Source organism: Moschus berezovskii, chromosome 3 (assembly GCF_049115385.1).
Source record: "Moschus berezovskii isolate FMDL1 chromosome 3, NW_MosBer_1.0, whole genome shotgun sequence".
Lineage (NCBI taxonomy): Eukaryota > Metazoa > Chordata > Mammalia > Artiodactyla > Moschidae > Moschus > Moschus berezovskii.
In genome coordinates, this window is record NC_142462.1 from 95,564,084 (window position 1) to 95,585,282 (window position 21,199).

The 21,199-nt window shown below is 40.5% G+C and overlaps 1 protein-coding gene across 4 annotated transcripts in view; it reads left to right on the plus strand.

The window, feature by feature from the left end:
- The window catches only part of CPED1 (cadherin like and PC-esterase domain containing 1), a 345,074-nt gene that overhangs the window by 299,509 nt on the left and 24,366 nt on the right, over positions 1 to 21,199 (plus strand). For all 4 annotated transcript variants that reach the window (XM_055421169.2, XM_055421170.2, XM_055421171.2 and 1 more), the window contains 4 exons: positions 1,559 to 1,695; positions 18,813 to 19,033; positions 19,296 to 19,397; positions 19,825 to 19,912. In XM_055421169.2, the coding sequence (XP_055277144.2) occupies positions 1,559 to 1,695; positions 18,813 to 19,033; positions 19,296 to 19,397; positions 19,825 to 19,912 (548 nt within the window). The remainder of the gene's footprint in view (positions 1 to 1,558; positions 1,696 to 18,812; positions 19,034 to 19,295; positions 19,398 to 19,824; positions 19,913 to 21,199) is intronic.

A 21,199-nucleotide genomic window follows, 5' to 3' on the forward strand; every position in this document is an offset into this window, starting at 1 on the left:
GTAACTGTGTTGGGTCCTTTAACTATGTTATCCCATTAAATCCTCATACCAGTCATGTGAGAAGAATAGTACACTCCTCATTGTCACCCTGCTTATTTAACTTATATGCTGAGTACATCATGAGGAACGCTGGGAAGAAGCACAAGCTGGAATCAAGATTGCCAGGAGAAATATCAATAACCTCAGATATGCAGATGACACCACCCTTATGGCAGAAAGTGAAGAGGAACTCAAAAGCCTCTTGATGAAAGTGAAAGAGGAGAGTGAAAGAGTTGGCTTGAAGCTCAACATTCAGAAAACAAAGATCATGGCATCTGGTCCCATCACCTCAAGGGAAATAGATGGAGAAACAGTGGAAACAGTGTCAGACTTTATTTTTTTGGGCTCCAAAATCACTGCAGATGCTGATTGCAGCCATGAAATTAAAAGACGCTTACTCCTTGGAAGGAGAGTTGTGACCAACCTAGATAGCATATTAAAAAGCACAGACAATACTTTGCCAACCAAGGTCTGTCTAGTCAAGGCTATGGTTCTTCCAGTGGTCATGTATGGATGTGAGAGTTGGACTGTGAAGAAAGCTGATCGCCGAAGAATTGATGCTTTTGAACTGTGGTGCTGGAGAAGACTCTTGAGAGTCCCTTGGACTGCAAGGAGATCCAACCAGTCCATCCTAAGGAGATCAATCCTGGGTGTTCATTGGAAGGACTGATGCTAAAGCTGAAACTCCAATCCTTTGGCCACCTCATGTGAAGAGTTGACTCACTGGAAAAGAGTCTGATGCTGGGAGGGACTGGGGGTGGGAGGAGATAGGGACAACAGAGAATGAGATGGCTGGATGGCATCACCGACTCGATGGGCATGAGTTTGAGTGAACTCCGGGAGTTGGTGATGGACAGGGAGGCCTGGCGTGCTGTGATTCATGGGGTCGCGAAGAGTCGGACACGACTGAGCGACTGAACTGAACTGAACTTCTAACAGATGAAAAAAATTAAGGCTACAAAGCTAGAAAGAAGTGAAGAGATTCACGGCATAAAGGCCATATATCAAATTAAGACTATTGTTCAAAACAGTAAATTATCAGAATATTAAAATAACTGTCTTATTATATAGTGACGCTCTTGATAACAGAGAATATGACTATTGTTGGATTGGTAACTGAGCATGTGTTAGGCTAGAAAAATATGTGTGGCCAACTACGTCAGTGTCAGTGACTCCCTGTAGACTCCAGTCCTATGAAAGACCTCATGTACTGTTTGAAAATAAATAATAATTGAGTAGTACCCAAACACTTTAATTTTTTTATAAGCATGTGTTTTCAAAGAACAGAATTCGTATGTGACTTCAGCATGAACTGTGTTATTTCAGAACATGACTACCTGATGTGATTCTCTGTGGTTGGCAGGAAGCCATGCACTGTTCCCCTGGGTTTATATGAGTGTGGTCTCCCCACTGTGATTTCTGTAATGGTGTGCCAGCCATCCCTGAATTCTAGACTTTCTTGCAAACTGTAACTTCACCCATAGAAACTGAGCCAAAGAAGTTTTGCTATCTATTTCAGGCCAGTGGATCGTACCTTGCCTTAGCTGTTCAGACAACAGGACCTGTGACTGGAGAGAAATCACTTGGCAGCCTCACCACTGCCAATACGGTGTCCTGACTAAGCCTCAACTCCAGCAGTGCCTGGGAGGAAGGAAGGTAGGTTCTGGATTCTTGAGGGGAGACTTTTCATTTACGCCGCCTGCAGAACTGAAAACTGCACGATTGTATCCCTTAGACCCATGCCTGCTCCTTCACTCCCGCAGAGGACAACTAACTGGATGCAGTTTGACTTTTTGAATAAATGTGTTATCATAGAAGAGCCTTAACGATGTTTGCTCAAATTGCTCAATTGTTTCATTGTTTCCAAAGAAGTCTACTTGACAGATTGAGGCCATTAAAATCGTGTCCTGTGCTGACCCAATTCCATGCTGGTTTTCTCAGCACACATGGGTAAGAGCTGGCCACATCAACTGACAGTTGGTGGTTCCGAGCAGCTGGCCCTGTCAACTGCAGCTCTCACAAGGCACTGCAGTTGAAATGGCCATCTGTGGCTCACACAGGCAGTGGAATGTTTCTGCATGTAAGACTTCTGTTCCAACTTATCCCATGCATGACACTGTTTTTACGCGCTAACCTTCCTGATCTTCTCTCACGTTCCCGGGCAGGTCTCGCGTGGACCTCGCTAGACTGCTTTTCCTTTAGGGCGGCTTCTAAGCTGGTTTCTTGGACATGTGGTGTCTCCTTGCTAGGCGTGCTCTGACTAGGTAGATCCCGGCAGAGTTCTCGGACGTGCAAACTGGGCGAATAGACTGGGATGCTTGGGTAATGTGAAGTAAGTAATCCTTCTCCAGATTTTAAAGTAGTTTTTAATTAGATGGACATTTCCTTACAAACTATGTGTAAGCTCTCACACACAGGCAAGATTGATTTAAAAAACCAACTTTTTTAAGATGCTCTATGAATCATAAAGAAAAAGAAAGTGTTAGTCACTCAGTTGTGTCTGACTTTGCAACTGCATGGACTGTAGCCCACCAGGCTCTTGTGTCCATGGAATTCTCCAGACAAGAATTTGATACATAATGATCACTTAATAAATATTTGTTAAGTAAATGAATATATTAAAATCTTGTTTATTCCTAATCACAAATCTGTGCAGCAGTTTTCTACTTAATAATATTGAAGTTCAGAGAGATTAATTCATCTGTGATCATACATGTATGTGAGCTGCCACAATTTAGGCAGTTTTTACCGCCAATCTGGATAATCCAAACTCCATATCCTAGAAATGTAGGACTGGAAGCAATGAAAGTACTTGTTGATTTAAGAAGTTAGACTTCTCTACACCCTTTCATAATATCATTCTGACTTCAGAATTTATAGTGTTCATGAAGATTCCAAGTGAAAGTGTTAGTCGCTCAGTCGTGTCTGACTCTGTGACTCCATGAACTGTAGCCCACCAAATTCCTCTGTCCATGGACTTTTCCAGGCAAGAATACTGAAGTGGGTTGCCATTTTATTCTCCAGGAGATCTTCCTAACCCAGGGACTGAACCTGGGTCTCTTGCATTGCAGACAGATTCTTTACTGTCTGAGCCATCAGGGGTGCCCAGAAGTCAAACTTCTTCATACCTTTTCAGAGTATCATTCTGATCTCAGAATTTAGAGTTTTCAAGAAGATTCCAAGATGTCACCATATATTAACCTGAAAGATGTTAAAACTCATCACTAAAGTTTATGGTTTTGGACAGGACACTGTTTCTCAGGCTTATTTTCTTCATCTGTTAAAAAAAAAAGTGTGAATCTTTATGATCTAATCCCATGCTGCAGATTAATCAACTTTGTAAAAAGTGAAACACCTTCTTACCTGTCAGTCTTAAAATACCCTAGCCTGAGTGTCTTAAATAGATATTTGTTTCTCACTGTCCTGGAGGCTGAGTAGTTCAGGATCAGGGCCTCCTGGGTTTTGTTGGCTGCCTTGCTCAGATGATAAAGAATCAGTTTGCAATGCAGGAGACTCAGGTTCCATCCCTGAATCAGGGGTCAGGAAGACCCCCTGGAGGTGGAAATGGCAACCCACTCCAGGATTCTTGCCTGCAGAATTCCATGGACGGAGGAGCCTGGTGAGCTACAGTCCATAGAGTTGCAAAAGAGTTGGACACTACTGAGTGACTAACACTGTGACATATTGAGTAGAGAGAGCCAGAGATAGAGAAACAGAGACACAGAGAGCTCTACTGGTTTCCTCTTCTTATAAAGACACAAATCCCATCATGAAGCCGGCACCCTTATGGCCCCATCTAAATCTGATGGGGGCTTCCCCAGTGGGTCAGTGGTAAAGAATCTGCCTGCTAGTGCAGGACGCCCAGAAGACATGAGTTTGATCCCTGGTCGGGAAGATCCCCTGGAGGAGGAAATGGCAAGCCACTCCAGTATTCTTGCCTGGAAAAGTCCACAGATAGAGGAGCCTGGCAGGCTACAGTCCAAAGGGTTGCAGAGAGTCGGACATGACTTAGCAACTAAACAATAACAGGCCTGATTACCTCCTAAGGCTCCACCTCCTATTACTGTCACCTGTTGAGGGTGGGATGGGGTTAGGGTTTCAACAACTGAATTTCGGGAGGACACAGCATGAAGACCATAATGCTGTCTTTGTTCATTTCAAGGCAAATTATTAGCAACTCTACAAAGTAATGAGAGGAAAAAGGGAAGATCTTCTTCTTACCTGTTAGAGAGATGGTGTTACGAAGACTGAAAATAAAGGCATGTGTTCAGATCAGGGGATCCCCACACAGACCAGCTGGGGCTTCTCTCAGTGACTCTTTGGGTCCAGAAGTGTCCTTCAGACATGCAAGCTTAGAAACTCAAATTTACCAGCACACTGACCATGGTCCTAATGGTAGGACCGTGGTCCTAGTAAATTAGCATCCTGGTCTGTTTTGTTTACCAGGATGCTAATTTACTCTATACACAATAGGGAAGTATTGTACATCTTTACAGAAGAGCACAACCAGAATTAGCAAAACCATCCTGCAAGCAGTATGGAGAACGCCTGCGGGGAGGAGAAAAATGGGTGTGGGTGCCAGGGAGGCAGAGGCTGCTTAATGGAAAAATTCCATCATCGACACTGAGGAGGCAAAGAAAGTAAAGAATATATGTAGAATAATTCCATCAGTGTAAAACCTAATGCCTCCATGCTTACATACACAGAAAATTTCTGGAAGCAACAAGCCTTAAGAGTGATTACGTAAGTGCAGGGGAGTGGGGGAAGAGTGGGATGGTGACAGGATTGGCCATATGTACCAGGCTGGGGGCAAAACGGAAATGCGGGACCCTGTGGTCAATAATTATTACGAATTTTGAGCAGGCAAAAGCAGAGCCTGTGTGAATGCCCAGAAGGCCACAAAGCCAGTTCACGTAGTAAATTATGGTTGTGTGTGTGTGTGTGCTCAGTCATATCTGACTCTTTGCAACCCCATGGACTGTAGCCCACCAGGCTGCTCTGTCCATGGAATCTTCCAGGCAAGATTATTTGAGTGTGTTGCCATTTCCTTCTCCAAGGGATCTTCCTGACCCAGGGATTGAATCCTTGTCTCTTGCGTCCCCTGCATTGGCAGGCAGATTCTTTACCAATGCACCACCTGGGAAGCCTAAATTATGGTTGGTCAAGTGTAAAGATATCTTTTTACATACAGGTTTTCTCCACTATCCACAAGTAGAGCTCTCCTATGAAGTCTCTGGCAAATTGAAATAGAGGAAGCTAAAGAGTACTCCCCATTTTCTGAAAGTTCAATTTACAGTACTTTGCTTTCCTGAAACTCCTATGTTAGTACCTGTTTTTGCTCACCAAAAGAAACCTAAAGAGGATTTTTGCTTTTAGGAAAAAAGCCTGTCCTAACGTAGGTCTTTCATAAAAAGGAGTGGCATAAATTGAACTTTTGGAAAGCAGGGGATACATTTGTGTATTACCTTTATTTTTATAATAGGTGAGCACCTTTCTAAATCCAAAAATCTGTATTTTTAAAAAGTTGTATACATTAGAACTTGGGCAAAGGTAGTGGAGATGAAAAGCAGGGAAAAACAGAAAGACATTTTGTATTCCGAATCACAGGATTTGGTAATGTGCAGACAGGTTTATGTACTCGTACCACACAGCACAGAGATGGTCGTGTCAACATTCACTATTACGACTATGAAATACCACTTATTTGCAGAAAGTTCCACTAACGATTAGGGGTTGGTAACAGAATATTGTCCCTGCACATCTATTTCTCATTCTCTCAGAGTAAAATGTAAATATACTTGTGATCTTGAAACTCTTTCCTTTCATTACTGAGACAATTTCTCATCCTACCCAGAACTTTTTATAGTTACTATTCTATTTCAAAGACAAACGTTGGATTGGCCAAAAATTTCATTTGGATTTTACCATAGGATGTTCCATAAGATGTTATAGAAAAACCTAAGTGAACCTTTTGGCCAGTCCAATCCATGTTAAAGCATATCGTCACAGAAATAGAAAAAGAAGTAACACAAACATTTTTTTATAAATGCTCAACTTTTTTGAGAGGATCAGTAGGGGACACTTTTTGCCATGTGAAATGGTCAAGAAAAGAAACATATTATTTGAGTGATATTATACAGAAATTCACTCTACAAATGCCAAAGTACAGCAGGGAGCAGTAAGTGCCTCTGACTGGCTCTCAGGAATGAAGTGACTTTTTTAATTCATTGAAGACATCAGAGTAACTCTGCTGCCCCAGGTCAGAAACGTTGCAATCTCAGTTCTCCCTAACATGTTATCAGAGTGGAATCCAGCTGATCACTTAACACAGTTAAGCCCAGATCACTTTTTCTAACTTTTGGGCTGTCACCTTGTTTATTCATTCACCTAGCTTCTGTTGAGCTATGAGTCTGTTCTAGGTGTGCACAGCAGAATCCTTCAAGGTGCCAGATATCTAGTAGGAGAAGGCAAATGAGAGAGGTGTGATCTTTACAGTATAGCACAATCATTGCAGAGGTTGGAAAAAGCCCGGAGGCTGACATCTGACCTAGTTGGGAGAGTCTTGAAGAGTTGCTGAAAGAGAAAGTGCCTGGGCAGAGTGGTGTTGGTAGTTATAGGCAATCTACCAATCCCATGGCTTTGAAATAGTTTAATTGAACTAGCAAAAAAAATAAAGATCTTCATTTTTCTCGAACCTGTAATGAGGGTCATATCACTTGCGCTTTGTGCTTCCTTTGATTTTTCTCTTACTGGAGGGAACAGAGAATGGAGGAAATAGACAATAGACAGGAACCAAGCAGGTGAAGGGTACATGGAGATGATTCTAAGTTACTCATGTTCAGCTTGCTCCAATTTATGCATCTTGGATTGTGTAAAAGTGGAGACATACCTAGATGTGCATTTCTAATGGTGTAGTACCCTTTCTCATTTGAAGGCTTTCAATTAATATAGAAAATTCAGACTTTTTACAGTGAGAATCCAACATGTCACTGTTACCATGTATAGTAGTGCAAATATGTTGTGCTACAAAAAACAGAACTTTATTTTAAATTTCAATCAAGGCGACCTTTAAGGAAATACAGTAAACTGAGTTATCTTTCTCCAAAGAACCAAATTTAAAGGAGACAGAATTTGACTGGGCACATGAGACTTATTGGAAAGTTAGGGCTTCAAATAATGTTCTACTTTCTTTAAAATCTCAAAGTACTCATTTTTCTCAGTTGAATTTCCTTATGTTGTAATTATGACCTTTTACATCATTTTACTACTGCTTAACATTGATGAGTGGAAAGCTATACTAGGAAATCGAGGCCCACCTGTGGAGAAGGAACAAAACATGAATCAATTGGGGTTTAAGAGGTGGTTCAAGTTTCCTATAACTTTGACTGGAAATGTCACTGCACTCCATGTGTAAGAGGGGCCAAGCTTTTTATACTTCAGTCATTAGCCTTTACTTCTATGAATGGGAGGCTGGTCTCTGAGAAAGGATGATACAGGGCTTCTCAGAGCATTTGTATCAGTTTCTATGGCATACTTGTTCGTGTCTGGAGGGCAGGTAAATATGCGACCCCTTTTAAACTCTAAATTTATCCAAATATGAATTATTTAATTTGTAGGCTTTTGTAAATATGCATAGGTTTTATGATGTACCATCATGCTGAGTCAAAGCAAAATCCATTGAAAAAGTATAAGCTATGTGTTAAATTGTACTCTGATGAATGTCTCTAAATACATACACACCTCTTTCTTACTCAGTAAATTTTGAATGGAACGTTTATAAAAATTTATCAGAGCGTGGTTTTATAATCACAGTGCAAAATACATAAGAAATAGTTTAGAAGGAGGATAATGAAATTTATAACTGAAAAAACTTGCAGTCTGACCAGACTGAATACAATGAGCTTGTATTGTTTGTCAGTTGAAAACATAGTTCAGCTGACAAACTCAGTAATTTTATTACTAAGTAATAAAATACCTGACAGAAGAGTGCAATTAAGAAAAGAAAATATAAAAAGGCAATATTTACTGAAAGCATTTAAGCTCAGCTGTTAAAACAGGAAATGTAACTTACATTTTTAAAGCAATGTTTGCAAGTTAAGTACTGTCTTGGATTTAAAGGTGTTTACATATTTGAAGTATGCCCAATTTATAATAATATGTTCTGGTTAATATGTGAATTCCATTATGGTTACACAATTCATTGTTGCTTGTCAGTTTCAATTAAAAAAAGGGAACAGAAGGAAAGGAGTATACCTGACTCTTACCAGGAAAGGATGGCATACACATAAAGCCCACAATACAGAGGGAAGGGCAAAATAGAAGGTACTTTTGTTCCAAGCAGCTAGACGATCCATGTCTAGGTGATATTGTTGTTTGTTTTCATTTTTGCCAAATTTCACGTGTTTTAGAGTGACTTGACTCAGAAAACCTCATGGATGGAGGAGCCTGGTGGGCTGCAGTCCGTGGGGTTGCTAGGGGTCGGACCCGACTGAGCGACTTCACTTTCACTTTCACACATTGGAGAAGGAAATGGCAACCCACTCCAGTGTTCTTGCCTGGGGAATCCCAGGGAAGGGGGAGCCTGGTGGGCTTCCGTCTATAGGGTCACACAGAGTCGGACACGACTGAAGTGACTTAGCAGCAGCAGCCTCTATGTCAATTTTCATCTGTTCTTGACCCCAAAGAGCAACTTGGTTGGTCATCTATAGCCAGTTTGATCAGAATGTATCATTGAAAAACATTCATTGCAATCATATTACATTTCATAGAGAAATGCTTTGTTGAGCTTGATTTTCATCCTGCCCTAAATACAAAAAAGATCTTCACGACGAAGATAGTCACGATAACGTGATCACTGACCTAGAGCCAGACATCTTGGAATGTGAAGTCAAGTGGGCCTTAGAAAGCATCACTACGAACAAAGCTAGTGGAGGTGATGGAATTCCAGTTGAGCTATTTCAAATCTTGAAAGATGATGCTGGGAAAGTGCTGCACTCAATATGCCAGCAAATTTGGAAAACTCAGCAGTGGCCACAGGACTGGAAAAGGTCAGTCTTCATTCCAATCCCAAAGAAAGACAATGCCAAAGAATGCTCAAACTACCGCACAATTACACTCATCTCACATGCTAGTAAAGTGATGCTCAAAATTCTCCAAGCCAGGCTCCAGCAATATGTTAACCGTGAACTCCCAGATGTTCAAGCAGGTTTTAGAAAAGGCAGAGGCACCAGAGATCAAAGTGCCAACATCCGCTGGATCATGGAGAAAGCAAGAGAGTTCCAGAAAAACATCTATTTCTGCTTCATTGACTATGCCAAAGCCTTTGACTGTGTGGATCACAATAAACTGTGGAACATTCTGAAAGAGATGGAATACCAGACCACCTGACCTGCCTGTTGAGAAACCTGTATGCAGGTCAGGAGGCAACAGTCAGAACTGTACATGGAACAACAGACTGGTTCCAAATAGGAAAAGGAGTACGTCAAGGCTGTATATTGTCACCCTGCTTATTTAACTTATATGCAGAGTACATCATGAGGAACGCTAGGCTGGAAGAAGCACAAGCTGGAATCAAGATTGCTGGGAGAAATATCAATAACCTCAGATATGCAGGTGACACCGTTATGGCAGAAAGGGAAGAGGAACTCAAAAGCCTCTTGATGAAAATGAAAGAGGAGAGTGAAAAGGTTGGCTTGAAGCTCAACATTCAGAAAACAAAGATCATGGCATCTGGTCCCATCACTTCATGGGAAATAGATGGGGAAACAGTGGAAACAGTGTCAGACTTTATTTTTCTGGGCTCCAAAATCACTGCAGATGCTGATTGCAGCCATGAAATTAAAAGACGCTTACTCCTTGGAAAGAAAGTTATGACCAACCTTGATAGTATATTAAAAAGCAGAGACATTACTTTGCCAACCAAGGTCCATCTAGTCAAGGCTATGGTTTTTCCCGTGGTCATGTATGGATGTGAGAGTTGGACTGTGAAGAAAGCTGATCGCCGAAGAATTGATGCTTTTGAACTGTGGTGTTGGAGAAGACTCTTGAGAGTCCTTTGTACTGCAAGGAGATCCAACCAGTCCATTCTAAAGGAGATCAAGCCTGGGTGTTCTTTGGAAGGACTGATGCTAAAGCTGAAACTGCAATACTTTGGCCACTTCATGCGACGAGTTGACTCACTGGAAAAGACTCTGATGCTGGGAAAGGTTGGGGGCGGGAGGAGAAGGGGACGACAGAGAATGAGATGGCTGGATGGCATCACTGACTCTGTGGACATGAGTTTGAGTGAACTCCGGGAGTTGGTGATAGACAGGGAGGCCTGGCGTGCTGTGATTCATGGGGTCGCAGAGAGTCGGACACGACTGAGCGACTGAACTGAACTGAACTGAAATATCATTAGCCATCTGATCAGTCTCAGCTTCATATTAGAGCTACTACCTCACTTGGCATTTATCTTATGAGAATGGTGATGCTCAATCATGAGGCTCATGGGAGTTACTGTGGAGCTTTCTAAACGTATAGGCTATGCTTGGCCCTGGACTAGATGTAATGAATAAGACCTCACTTCACTTTCATTTCCGTTACTTACCAAGATGAGAGCTCCTCAGTAAGTAGGTATTGTCAGGATTAATGGACAAGGAGCTCCTATATAACATCCCCTCTTGGAAGCTTCCAGTGGGTTCCTATTAACTGGCTGAGATCTGTGCTGGCATCTACATGCACTTTGTTGGCTCTGAAGAAATATCCCCATTTCTGTGAATATTGAAGATAGAACCTATGCAAGAGGAAAGAAAAGGAGATGGAAAATTATTTTAAATCAAGGGTTTCTCCCCCTATCTATTGATTCTACATATACCCATTTCTTTCCCAGCTCCAACAGATCAGAAAAATCTGAGACCCTAACAAGCTACCTTTGTATTGAGTTATCACAGGGAGCCCCCATTGCTCTTCTTCATTTCTTTGTAACTTGCTTTGCTAACTATTCCTTGTTACCTTGGTGAGTTTGGAGAAGGGAGGGAATGGAGTAAAATATTTACATATTTAGGTGTCATCATTAGTTCCCTTTATTCATGATGAAACAAAATGGGATGAAAATTGTTTTATTTTATATTTTAACCAAAAATTCTGAAAGTGTTTATTGCATTTTCACGGATAAATGATTGTTCTTGATTATATTTGTCCCAGAGAACCAATTTCTCTAAGAGTAGAAGTCCTTTTATGCATCATATGGATGATAAGTTTAGCCTTTCATATACTTCATGTTGTTGCTTAGTCACTTAGTTGTGTCTGTTTTGTGACCCCATGGACAGTAGACCGCCAGGCTCCTCTGTTCATGGAATTTCCCAGGTGAAAATACTGGAGTAGGTTGCTATTTCCTCCTCCAGGGGATCTTACTGACCCAGGGATTGAACCCAGGTCTCCTGCATTGCGGGCAGATCCTTTACTGACTGAACTACAAAGGAAGCCCTACATATACTTCATCAGTTCAGTTCAGTTCAGTTGCTCAGTCGTGTCCGACTCTTTGCGACCCCATGAATCACAGCACGCCAGGCCTCCCTGTCCATCACCAACTCCTGGAGTTCACTCAAACTCAAGTCCATCGAGTCGGATGCCATCCAGCCATCTCATTCTCTGTCTTCCTCTTCTCCTCCCGCCCCCAATCCCTCCCAGCATCAGACTCTTTTCCAGTGAGTCAACTCGTCGCATGAGGTGGCCAAAGGATTGGAGTTTCAGCTTTAGCATCAGTCCTTCCAATGAACACCCAGGATTGATCTCCTTTAGAATGGACTGGTTGGATCTCCTTGCAGACCAAGGGACTCTCAAGAGTCTTCTCCAGCACCACAGTTCAAAAGCATCAATTCTTTGGCGCTCAGCTTTCTTCACAGTCCAACTCTCACATCCATACATGACCACTGGAAAAACCATAGCCTTGATTAGATGGACCTTTGTTGGCAAAGTAATGTCTCTGCTTTTTAATATACTATCTAGGTTGGTCATAACTTCCCTTCCAAGGAGTAAGCGTCTTTTAATTTCAACATATATTTCATACTTTTGCTAATTCACAAGTGGAAAATCTGAATTTAGTGGTTTTTCTTTTTTCCCAGACTTAGCATGTAAGAGAATGTGGTAAAGACTAGCTAGGTGTTCATCAAACTCATTCCTTTCGCTTCCTGGCACAAAGCTTGACTACATTTCTCAGTCTCCCTTGCAGTCAGGTGTGTGATCATATGACTGGGTTTTAACGAATGGTATATGAGCAGCAGTGACAGGCCCATCCCTCAGGGTGGGCCACAGGAAACCTGGCAGCTCATTACTCCTCCCCCAGCTGGGTATCAACACCCAGTGAGTTCTCAGAAACTGTAGCTGAGAAAGGCCAGGTCTACTCATCCTGGGACCCTGAATGACCTCCCTGCCCCCACACATATCCCTGCCTCGAACCATCTGGACCATTTTCCTGAAGAAGTAAACGTCAATAGTGTTTAGGCCACTATACATTTCAAGGCTCTATTTGTTAATAGCACTTAGTCTATGTAACCTAATGCAGGAACTATATCATGTTGAGAAATTAGAAAAGAAAATAAAGATAATTAAACCATTGCATGGTTTTTAAGAAGACTTTTAAAATAAGTTCAAGCTTTAATAAAGCCTAAGAACAAGGTATGCTTCTAGGTCTTATAGTCCATGGTGGTATGAAAAATAGTTAAAAAAACACCAGACCTTATACTTTTCAGTGACACCCTGCATGTCAAGTTTGGGGAATAGAAACTGATGCAAAACTCTTCTAAACACATCTTTGTTTCCTGCTGATGAGCTGAGATCCAGCCTCTCATGCCACATTGAGACACAGATGTTTCTGCTCCTCTCCAGAGCCCACCTTGCTGGAGGTAGACTCCCTGCATTGCACCCCAGGACCAGAAGAGAGATGCTGCATAGGAAAATGCCATTCAATCTTTGGAATAAAGCTGCTACTGGAATCCAAAATATTATTAACGTTATTCCTGTGATGGGCTTTTTTGAGCCAATGCATAATCCTTCCCTCTTAGTCCATTGTTCTATAGAAGTAGAAGTAAAGTTACTTAAGGTGATTATTTTTGCATGAGTTTTCAAAATGCTATTATACACAAGGATTTAATCTAATTGCTGCCCCTATTGCTGACTGATTTTTTAATTCACATAAAAAGCCAATATATGTTCATTTAGAAAATGCATATTTTTAGTAAAAAGAATAAACTGTCATGGTATCATCACTTCAAAATAACCAGGATCTTCTCTATGCATTCATATGCTTTACTTTTCCAAAAATTCAATAATATTTATATTCTGATTATAATCAGCTTTTTATAAAAGTAAAAATTAAAATATTCCACATCACAATATATCCTTATTTCAATATCATTGTTAAAAGAGTAAGCAAGTTAAAGTATATGATTATACCTTAATATAATTAACTTGATAGATACATGTTATGTTGTTTCCAACTTATTTTGCTTTTAAAATATCCTTTCATGGGCATTTTCAATTATTTATTAGAAGTGGAAAACTGCCAATTTATATACACAACATCAAAGTTTCCAATCTTCCATTAACAAATAAAGACTGATTTTTACTCTAGGCACTATTCTGGACACTTGAAGTTCAACAGTCATAAAAAAGAAAGAAAAAACTTTTCCCTGTGGTGCTTAATATCATTGGAGCTTTAAAAAAAAATTGGTAGGGGGGAAAAACAGTTATTTTAACATTTTATTGCTAACTGATTGTTTTTATAATTGTGTATAGGTTAATTGTACTTTTTCTTCTCTGATTGCATCTGCCAGCCAACACCTGTGCATGCTAGTATAAGGCAGTAATTTTCACAGGAAAGAAGATTTTTTACAAATTGTATGGCTAGTTATACACATATGTTATGATAATTTAGACCCTTTACAGTGGAAGTTGAAAACAAATAACCTGATCATTTCCTTTTAAAAATTCACCATGTAGAATGATCTAAATAAAGACCAAATACGAATCATGTGGCTGAAAAGAACCACACTTATTCCTGGTATTATTTTCTAATTGTGTGCATTTTAAAAGTTGATATTTTGAAGTTAGAAATCTTTTAGTTAAGAATACCAATTAACCTCTTCCAAAAATGGCTTCCTCTACCAAACCAGCAATCTTAAATTCACAAGTGCATTTACATCTTAGTTATAATTTATCATTTCTATCCTTCATGAATAAAAAGGCATTGGGATAGAATAATTCTCTAGAACATAGTCTTCTATATCAGAGCTGTGTCTACTAGATTCAAAATATGCTATCTCGCTGTTTGCAGTTTAGGAGAACTTGTTTTGCAGATGGTGGTGGTATTTTGCAGATGCCCCTTTCTTCTGCCTGGAGCTTGTAAGTTACTGATGAGCAATGGAGACATGAGGGACTTTTCAGAGGTTGTCAGTCTGCTTGATTCAGAACGTGTTTCACCAGCAACCTACAAGCCCTGTTGAGAGTCTGTAACAGGGTTAGTAGGACAAGAGAGAAGATGCTGTGATTTAGACAGTTCCTATCTTCACTGACTTTTTCTTTGATATAGCTAATGAGTTTAAAGTGCCTAGGGACTTCCTTGGCAGTCCCATGCTTAAGACTCTGTACTTCCACTACAGCAAGCACAGGTTCAATCCCTAGTCGGGAACTAAGATCTCACATGCCAACTGATCCCAGAATACATATTACATAAAACCAACAATTAACAGCCAAAGTATACACTGCTGCTGCTGCTAAGTCACTTCAGTCGTGTCCGATTCTGTGTGACCCCATAGACAGCCCACCTAGCAGCCCACCAGGCTCCCCCTGTCCCTGGGATTCTCCAGGCAAGAACACTGGAGTGGGTTGCCATTTCCTTCTCCAATATACACTACAGTAACACAAAACAATACAGAAATGCAGCCACTTGGAAACTGAAGCTCCCTCTCCTAAATCTTGGATCAATGAGAAATCAAAGATAGTTACAGAATGCTTGTTAAGAAAAAACTCATACGAACTATTTCCTATTAAAACAAAACAAATTGATGGCATTAATTGGTGTCATATAAAAATAAAATAAAGTGCCTAGCAGTGTACCGACTGAAAGGACATGAGTTTGAGCCAATTCTGGGAGATAGCAGAGGATGGGGAAGCCCGGCATGCTGCAGTCCGTGGGGTCGCAAAGACTTGGACACGACTTAGCAACTGAACAACAACCAAGCAGTGCACTGCAGGGCACACAGGAAGCATTCCAAAACACTTCTTGCCTTTCCTGTGCCTTCATGCTAGCTTTCACTTGTGTGCTGGGTGCCAGAAATAAGTATTTAAAAGTTCATTAAAGTCTTTTATGGTGTTTCCATTATTTTCCCCAATTTACACATAAGGAAATGAACCCACCAAGAGGTCACATACTTTGTCTAAGATCATCTGGTTAATAAATAACAGTACCTAAGAATTCTGAAAAACAGATTCTTTGCCTCTGTCATGCACTGGTGGTCTGCATCTTCCTACAACCCCACAGAAAAGACTGGACATTTAGGAAATATGTTTTCTCTCCTAGGAATAGGCAGCTACTTGGATTTTCTTCAGCTTCTGTACCCACAACACAGACCCCCAGTGATCTTACTGGCTGCCCAGAGATAACACTAGGAGGGACTGCATCTTGATACTGAAATGGAAAGAATCTGTAAGAAAAATCTGTAGTGGAAATTTAGCTCAGCTGGATTGCCAAGGTCCCTTACTGGTATTAAGAGCTGAATTGCGTTTCTACCTAACCAGATTCATATTTTGAAGTCCTACCTCTTAGTACTTCAGAATGTGATTGTATTTGGAGACGGGGCCTCAAAAGGGGTAATTAAGGAAAAATAAGGGCTTGCCTGGTGGCTCAACAGTAAACAATCTGCCTGCAATGCAAGAGACCTGGTTTGATCCCTGGGTTAGGAAGATCCCCTGGAGGAAGAAATGGCAACCCACTCCAGTATTCTTGCCTGGAGAATCCCATGGACCGAGGAGCCTGTGGGGCTACAGTCCATGGGGTCACAAAGAGTCAACACGACTGAGAGACTGAACACGCATGCACAAGGAAAAATAAAGTCATTATGCTGGGCCTTAATCCAATATGACTAGTGTTCTTATAAGTAGAGGAAGTTAAGACATAGACATACACAGAAGACCATATGTGGACACAGAGAAGATGACCATCAACAAGTCAAGCAGAGATGTTCTTAGAAGAAACCAACCATGCAAATACTTTGATCTTGGACTACTATGCAAGAATCATGAGAAAATAAATGTCAGTTATTTAAGCTACCCTGTCTGTGTTGCTTTGTTATGACAGCCTTAGCAAACTATTAACAACACAGATGAAGTTGGGTCTTTACTAGTCTCTGAAATGAAGAGCTTTTCTGATTTTTCAGAGTTCCTTTTTAAAAATCAGAATTCTGGACCAGAAAATCAAACAAATAGTTATAGGTCAAATCCAGTAAGGAGAATTTCAAGTGATTTCACAGAGTATTTTTCTTATACTGGGATGTTGACACTCCAGATGGAACTTGACCTAGAGGATCAGTGACTGGGACCTTGACATCTTAGGTCACTCTATTGAGTTTGGCAATGCTTATTATAATAGTGATTGGAAGGGAAATTCTGAAAGAGAATGGCTTCTGGATTTCTTCACACTGCTACTTGAATACACTTACCATGAAAGAATAAACCTTTGCAGAGTCTCATTAAATTCATTATGGATGGATGAATGCAGTAGTGCCTGACAAGTGATGGCAGTGACCACTTTAAAATCAGAAGAAAATATGTGTGTGACTATTGCAAAAGGGGCCTTCCTAGGTGGCTCTGGTGGTAAAGAACCTGACAGTCAATTCAGGAGACATAAAAGATGCGGGTTCAATCCTTGGGTCAGGAAGATCCTCTGGAGGGGGGGGCATGGCAACCCACTCCAGTAATCTTGCCTGAAGAATCCCATGGACAGAGGAGCCTGGTGGGCTATGGTCCACGGGGTCACAAAGAGTTGGACATTAGCTTGCAGCATACAATGCAAAGGGAAATCTAAACAGAGTAAAGAACTGAAGAAGGAATTAAGCCTTATCCAGAGACATTAAAAGCAATTGTCTCTAACAAAAGTCCCTTTGATTTTCAGTTCAATAAATATTTTTAAATGCATGCATAATACTATGGGGGAAATCAGAATTTAGAAATTAACCTTGACTCTGACCTTAAATACTTATTGATATGATATAAGAAAAAAGATAGAGTCATAAATTGCTGTAATTTCATGTAGTCTTTGATAAAATCAGTAATGGAACTGAAAATTATAATGAAGTCACAGAGGACAGAAAGGTTATTCTGACTGGGGCATTGGACAAGACCCTCTAGGAGAGACATCTGTGTTAAGTCTGGAGGCTGTGTAGCATTTACACAGACTATTTTGCAGAGGGCAGGTCTTTCTAGGCAGATGGATTAGCACAAGGAAAAACAGATGTTGTTGACTGCAAATCATGTTCAGTGAAAAAAGTAGAAATCTGACCTGCTTACTTGAAGGAAAGTGTTGAGAGGATGGGGCCATTGACCCTGCACTTGGAGATCAAGGACTTGGATTTGAGTCCTGTGTTCCCCATTTACTAGATTTATAACCTCAATCTCCCTGAGCCTCAAATACCTCATCTGTGAAACAAGATAATGACTCATATCTCATGATTATGGAGATTAAAAGTGAGTACTCAGTGTGAAATCTCCACCTAGCAAAAGCCGATATGCAATAAAAATTCAGTAAATGTTAACTGAACCTTAGAGTTAAAACCTGACTCTGCAGAACATGGAGAGCTGATAAGGTTTTTGAGCATGAAAGGGAGATGAGACATTTGGAAATTTATCCCAATATTACTATGTGGAGAATAAATTAGAGGGCAGCCATGGTGCAGGAGGGCTTCCCTGGCGGTTCAGATGGTCAAGAATCTGCCTGCATTGCAGGAGAGCCAGGTTTAATCCCTGGGTCAGGAAGATTCCCTGGAGAAGGAAACAGCAACCCACTCCAGTATTCTTGCCTGGACAATTCCATGGACAGAGGAGCCTGGCAGGCTACAGTCCATGGCATGACAGAGTTGGACATGACTAGACAGCTCACACACATGGTACAAGAAGATCCATTAAGCAAGTGTTAAGAATAGCATACCTTTGAGGCCATGGAAGCCTCAAGCAGGACTGTGCTTATGGAATTTAAAGGAGGTGATAGATGAGAGGCTTCCATGGCAAATAGCCCTGGGATGTGCACCCTGGAACATAGCCTGCTTTTCAGAAAATCAAATTCTAGTTCTGTGGCTCTTTTCTCAAGTAGTAGCATGACCTCTATGGAGCTACTGAACTGAACTTCTGTGGATTCCCAGTTTTCTCATCTACAAAATAAAGAGATTGGAACATCTCTAAGTACTCAGAATACTTCATGCCTATTTGAATCAATAACATGTTAAGCTGATTAGATGAGAAAGTGAAGCGCCTAAGAGGGATAGAGAAATTAAAGATAGCATGAAGAAAGCAAAGAGCTTTAAACATGAGTTAGTGTGTCAGTAGATGATGTCATTACTAGGAATATGGAAAAGGAAAATGAACAGGTTTGGGAGAGAAGAATTAATGTCGTTTCTAACAGTTTAAAGGGCTGTCCTTCAATTGGATGCATGTCTCTGTTTTCATCAGGTTACTTATTTTATATTGTCTTCTATATCTTGTACCCATCAGATTTGAAAGCAAAATTTTTTTTTAACTTGTAGATTCTTTTCATTGGAGACTCAACCAACAGAGGAATAATGTACTATCTGATTGAAAGATTAAATGAAACCCTGCAGGAATGGCAGAAGGTGCATGGTACTAAATTCTACCACAATGTCAATGGAGGGAAGACCTTGATCAGTTATTCCTACTATCCCCAGTTTTGGATGAGCCCTTCATTGAGACCAACATTTGAAAAAGCCCTTGAACATCTCTTGCAAAGGTACAATGGAACAGCTCTGAATGAAACCATACCACAATGTAGTGATGTTTTACTAGCAGTCATGATTGTTTGCTGTGTATCAGACATGCTGAAAAGTTTAAATACCAAGTATTAATAATATGGCTGAAAACGAGGTAGAAATGATAAGGAGGTCTTGTGATCAGGATGCCAGCTAGGGTTCAATGAAATGTGAGGCAGTGCTGTTAAAATGTTTACCATCTGTTTCAAAGCAACACGTGTTGTTTTTCTTTCTGGATTTCAGATCAGGTCCCCTGGAGAATACCAGCCAGACTGTATTGGTTGTTGGTGGTGTTCAGTGGCTTAATTCCAATCACCTGAAAATTATTCACAAGGTTTTAAAGAGGTAAATTCCTGCAACAATTATCATTTGTATTCTAAGTAAAAAAAAAAAAATTTACTCTTGATGTGAGTGAATTTTATCAAGATTTTATATAAAGGACAACTTGTAATTTAGAATCCAGCAGTTCAATTCTAATTTAAAATGTTTCAAAAATACTTTTGTATCCAATCACAACATGGCTCTTTAGCATCCAAGTCTCCATTTGCTACAGATCAAAACATGCCCACTGACACATAAAACTATCCACAAACACACACACACACACACACACACACACACAAACACTAATGTACATCAAATCTATAAAATGAGAATTTAGTCCTATATGGCAATTATCACATTCTAAAGGAATTTGGCTCCACTTGCTTGTGTAAATGTGGACATCTAGAAATGTCATCAGTTTATGACTTGAGATCTGCTTATTTCACAGGGAAAACTTACTCAATATCCTTGTGATCATCAAAACGTTGGGAATTGGATTTCATTTGCCAGTGGATGGAGTGCACTTCTTAACACAGGTAAATCCATATTTTCCAGGCTGTGTGAATTTCATGGTTCCTGTAAGGATCCTTGCTGGTGTCTATAAAAGGACCCAAAAGGCACTGTATAATATTCAACAACCTTCATAAAATTCAAAGCAGATGGTACACTTGAGGATTATGATTTCAAATCAGTTATAATGATTCCTGGAAATAAGGGGACAATTCAGTTCAGTCACTCAGTCATGTCCAACTCTTTGTAATCCCATAGACAGCAGCACTCCAGGCCTCCCTGTCCATCAGCAACGCCTGGAGTTTACTCAAACTCATGTCCATCATGTCGGTGATGCCATCCAACCATCTCATCCTCTGTCATCCTCTTCTCCTCCTGCCCTCAATCTTTCCCAGCATCAGGGTCTTTGCAAATGAGTCAGTTCTTCACATCAGGTGGCCAAAGTATTGGAGTTTCAGCTTCAGCATCAGTCCTTCCAATGAATATTCATGACTGATTTCCTTTAGGATGGACTGGTTTGATCTCCTTGCAGTCCAAGGGAAACTTGAGTCTTCTCCAACACCACAGTTCAAAAGCATCAATTCTTTGGCGATCAGCTTTCTTTATTGTCCAACTCTCACATCCATACATGACTACTGGATAAACCATGGCTTTGACTAGATGGACCTTTGTTGGCAAACTAATGTCTCTGCTTTTTAATATGCTATCTAGGTTGGTCATAACTTTTCTTCCAAGGAGTAAGTGTTTTTTAATTTCATGGCTGCAGTCACCGTCTGTAGTGATTCTGGATCCCCCCAAAATAAAGTCTCTCACTGATTCCATTGTTTCCCATAAGGAAAACATAAGGGGACACCAGCCCATAAATAATGCTTTGAATTCATAAAGAAGAAAGTGGGACCAGAGTTTGAAAAAATAAAAACCTAAGGGTTAGATGAGAGGGCTTATGTTGTAAGTATCCTCTTACCTCATTCACGTTTCAGACACTGTAGACTCCTGCTAAAATCATATACGAAATTGTCAGTATCAATGAATAATTTGGAAAAAAGTGGCTTTGGGGGAGAGGATTTCTGACTGATTGCTTTCAGAATTCATCTTTGAAGTAGTATCATTCATTTTGCTTCAGGTTGGATGTTTATAAATGCAGGGAGTTGAGGCCTCTGATCAATTCTCACAGAAGACAGTAAATCGGTAGTCTCAACACTAAATACAAGTCTCATAAAAGAAAGACACCATCTGTGGGTAAGAGAACCAGCTGCTCTTGCTCAGCAAGGAGAGCTCACAGGCAGCCCGGATTGTGTGCAGTTGTTCAGGGG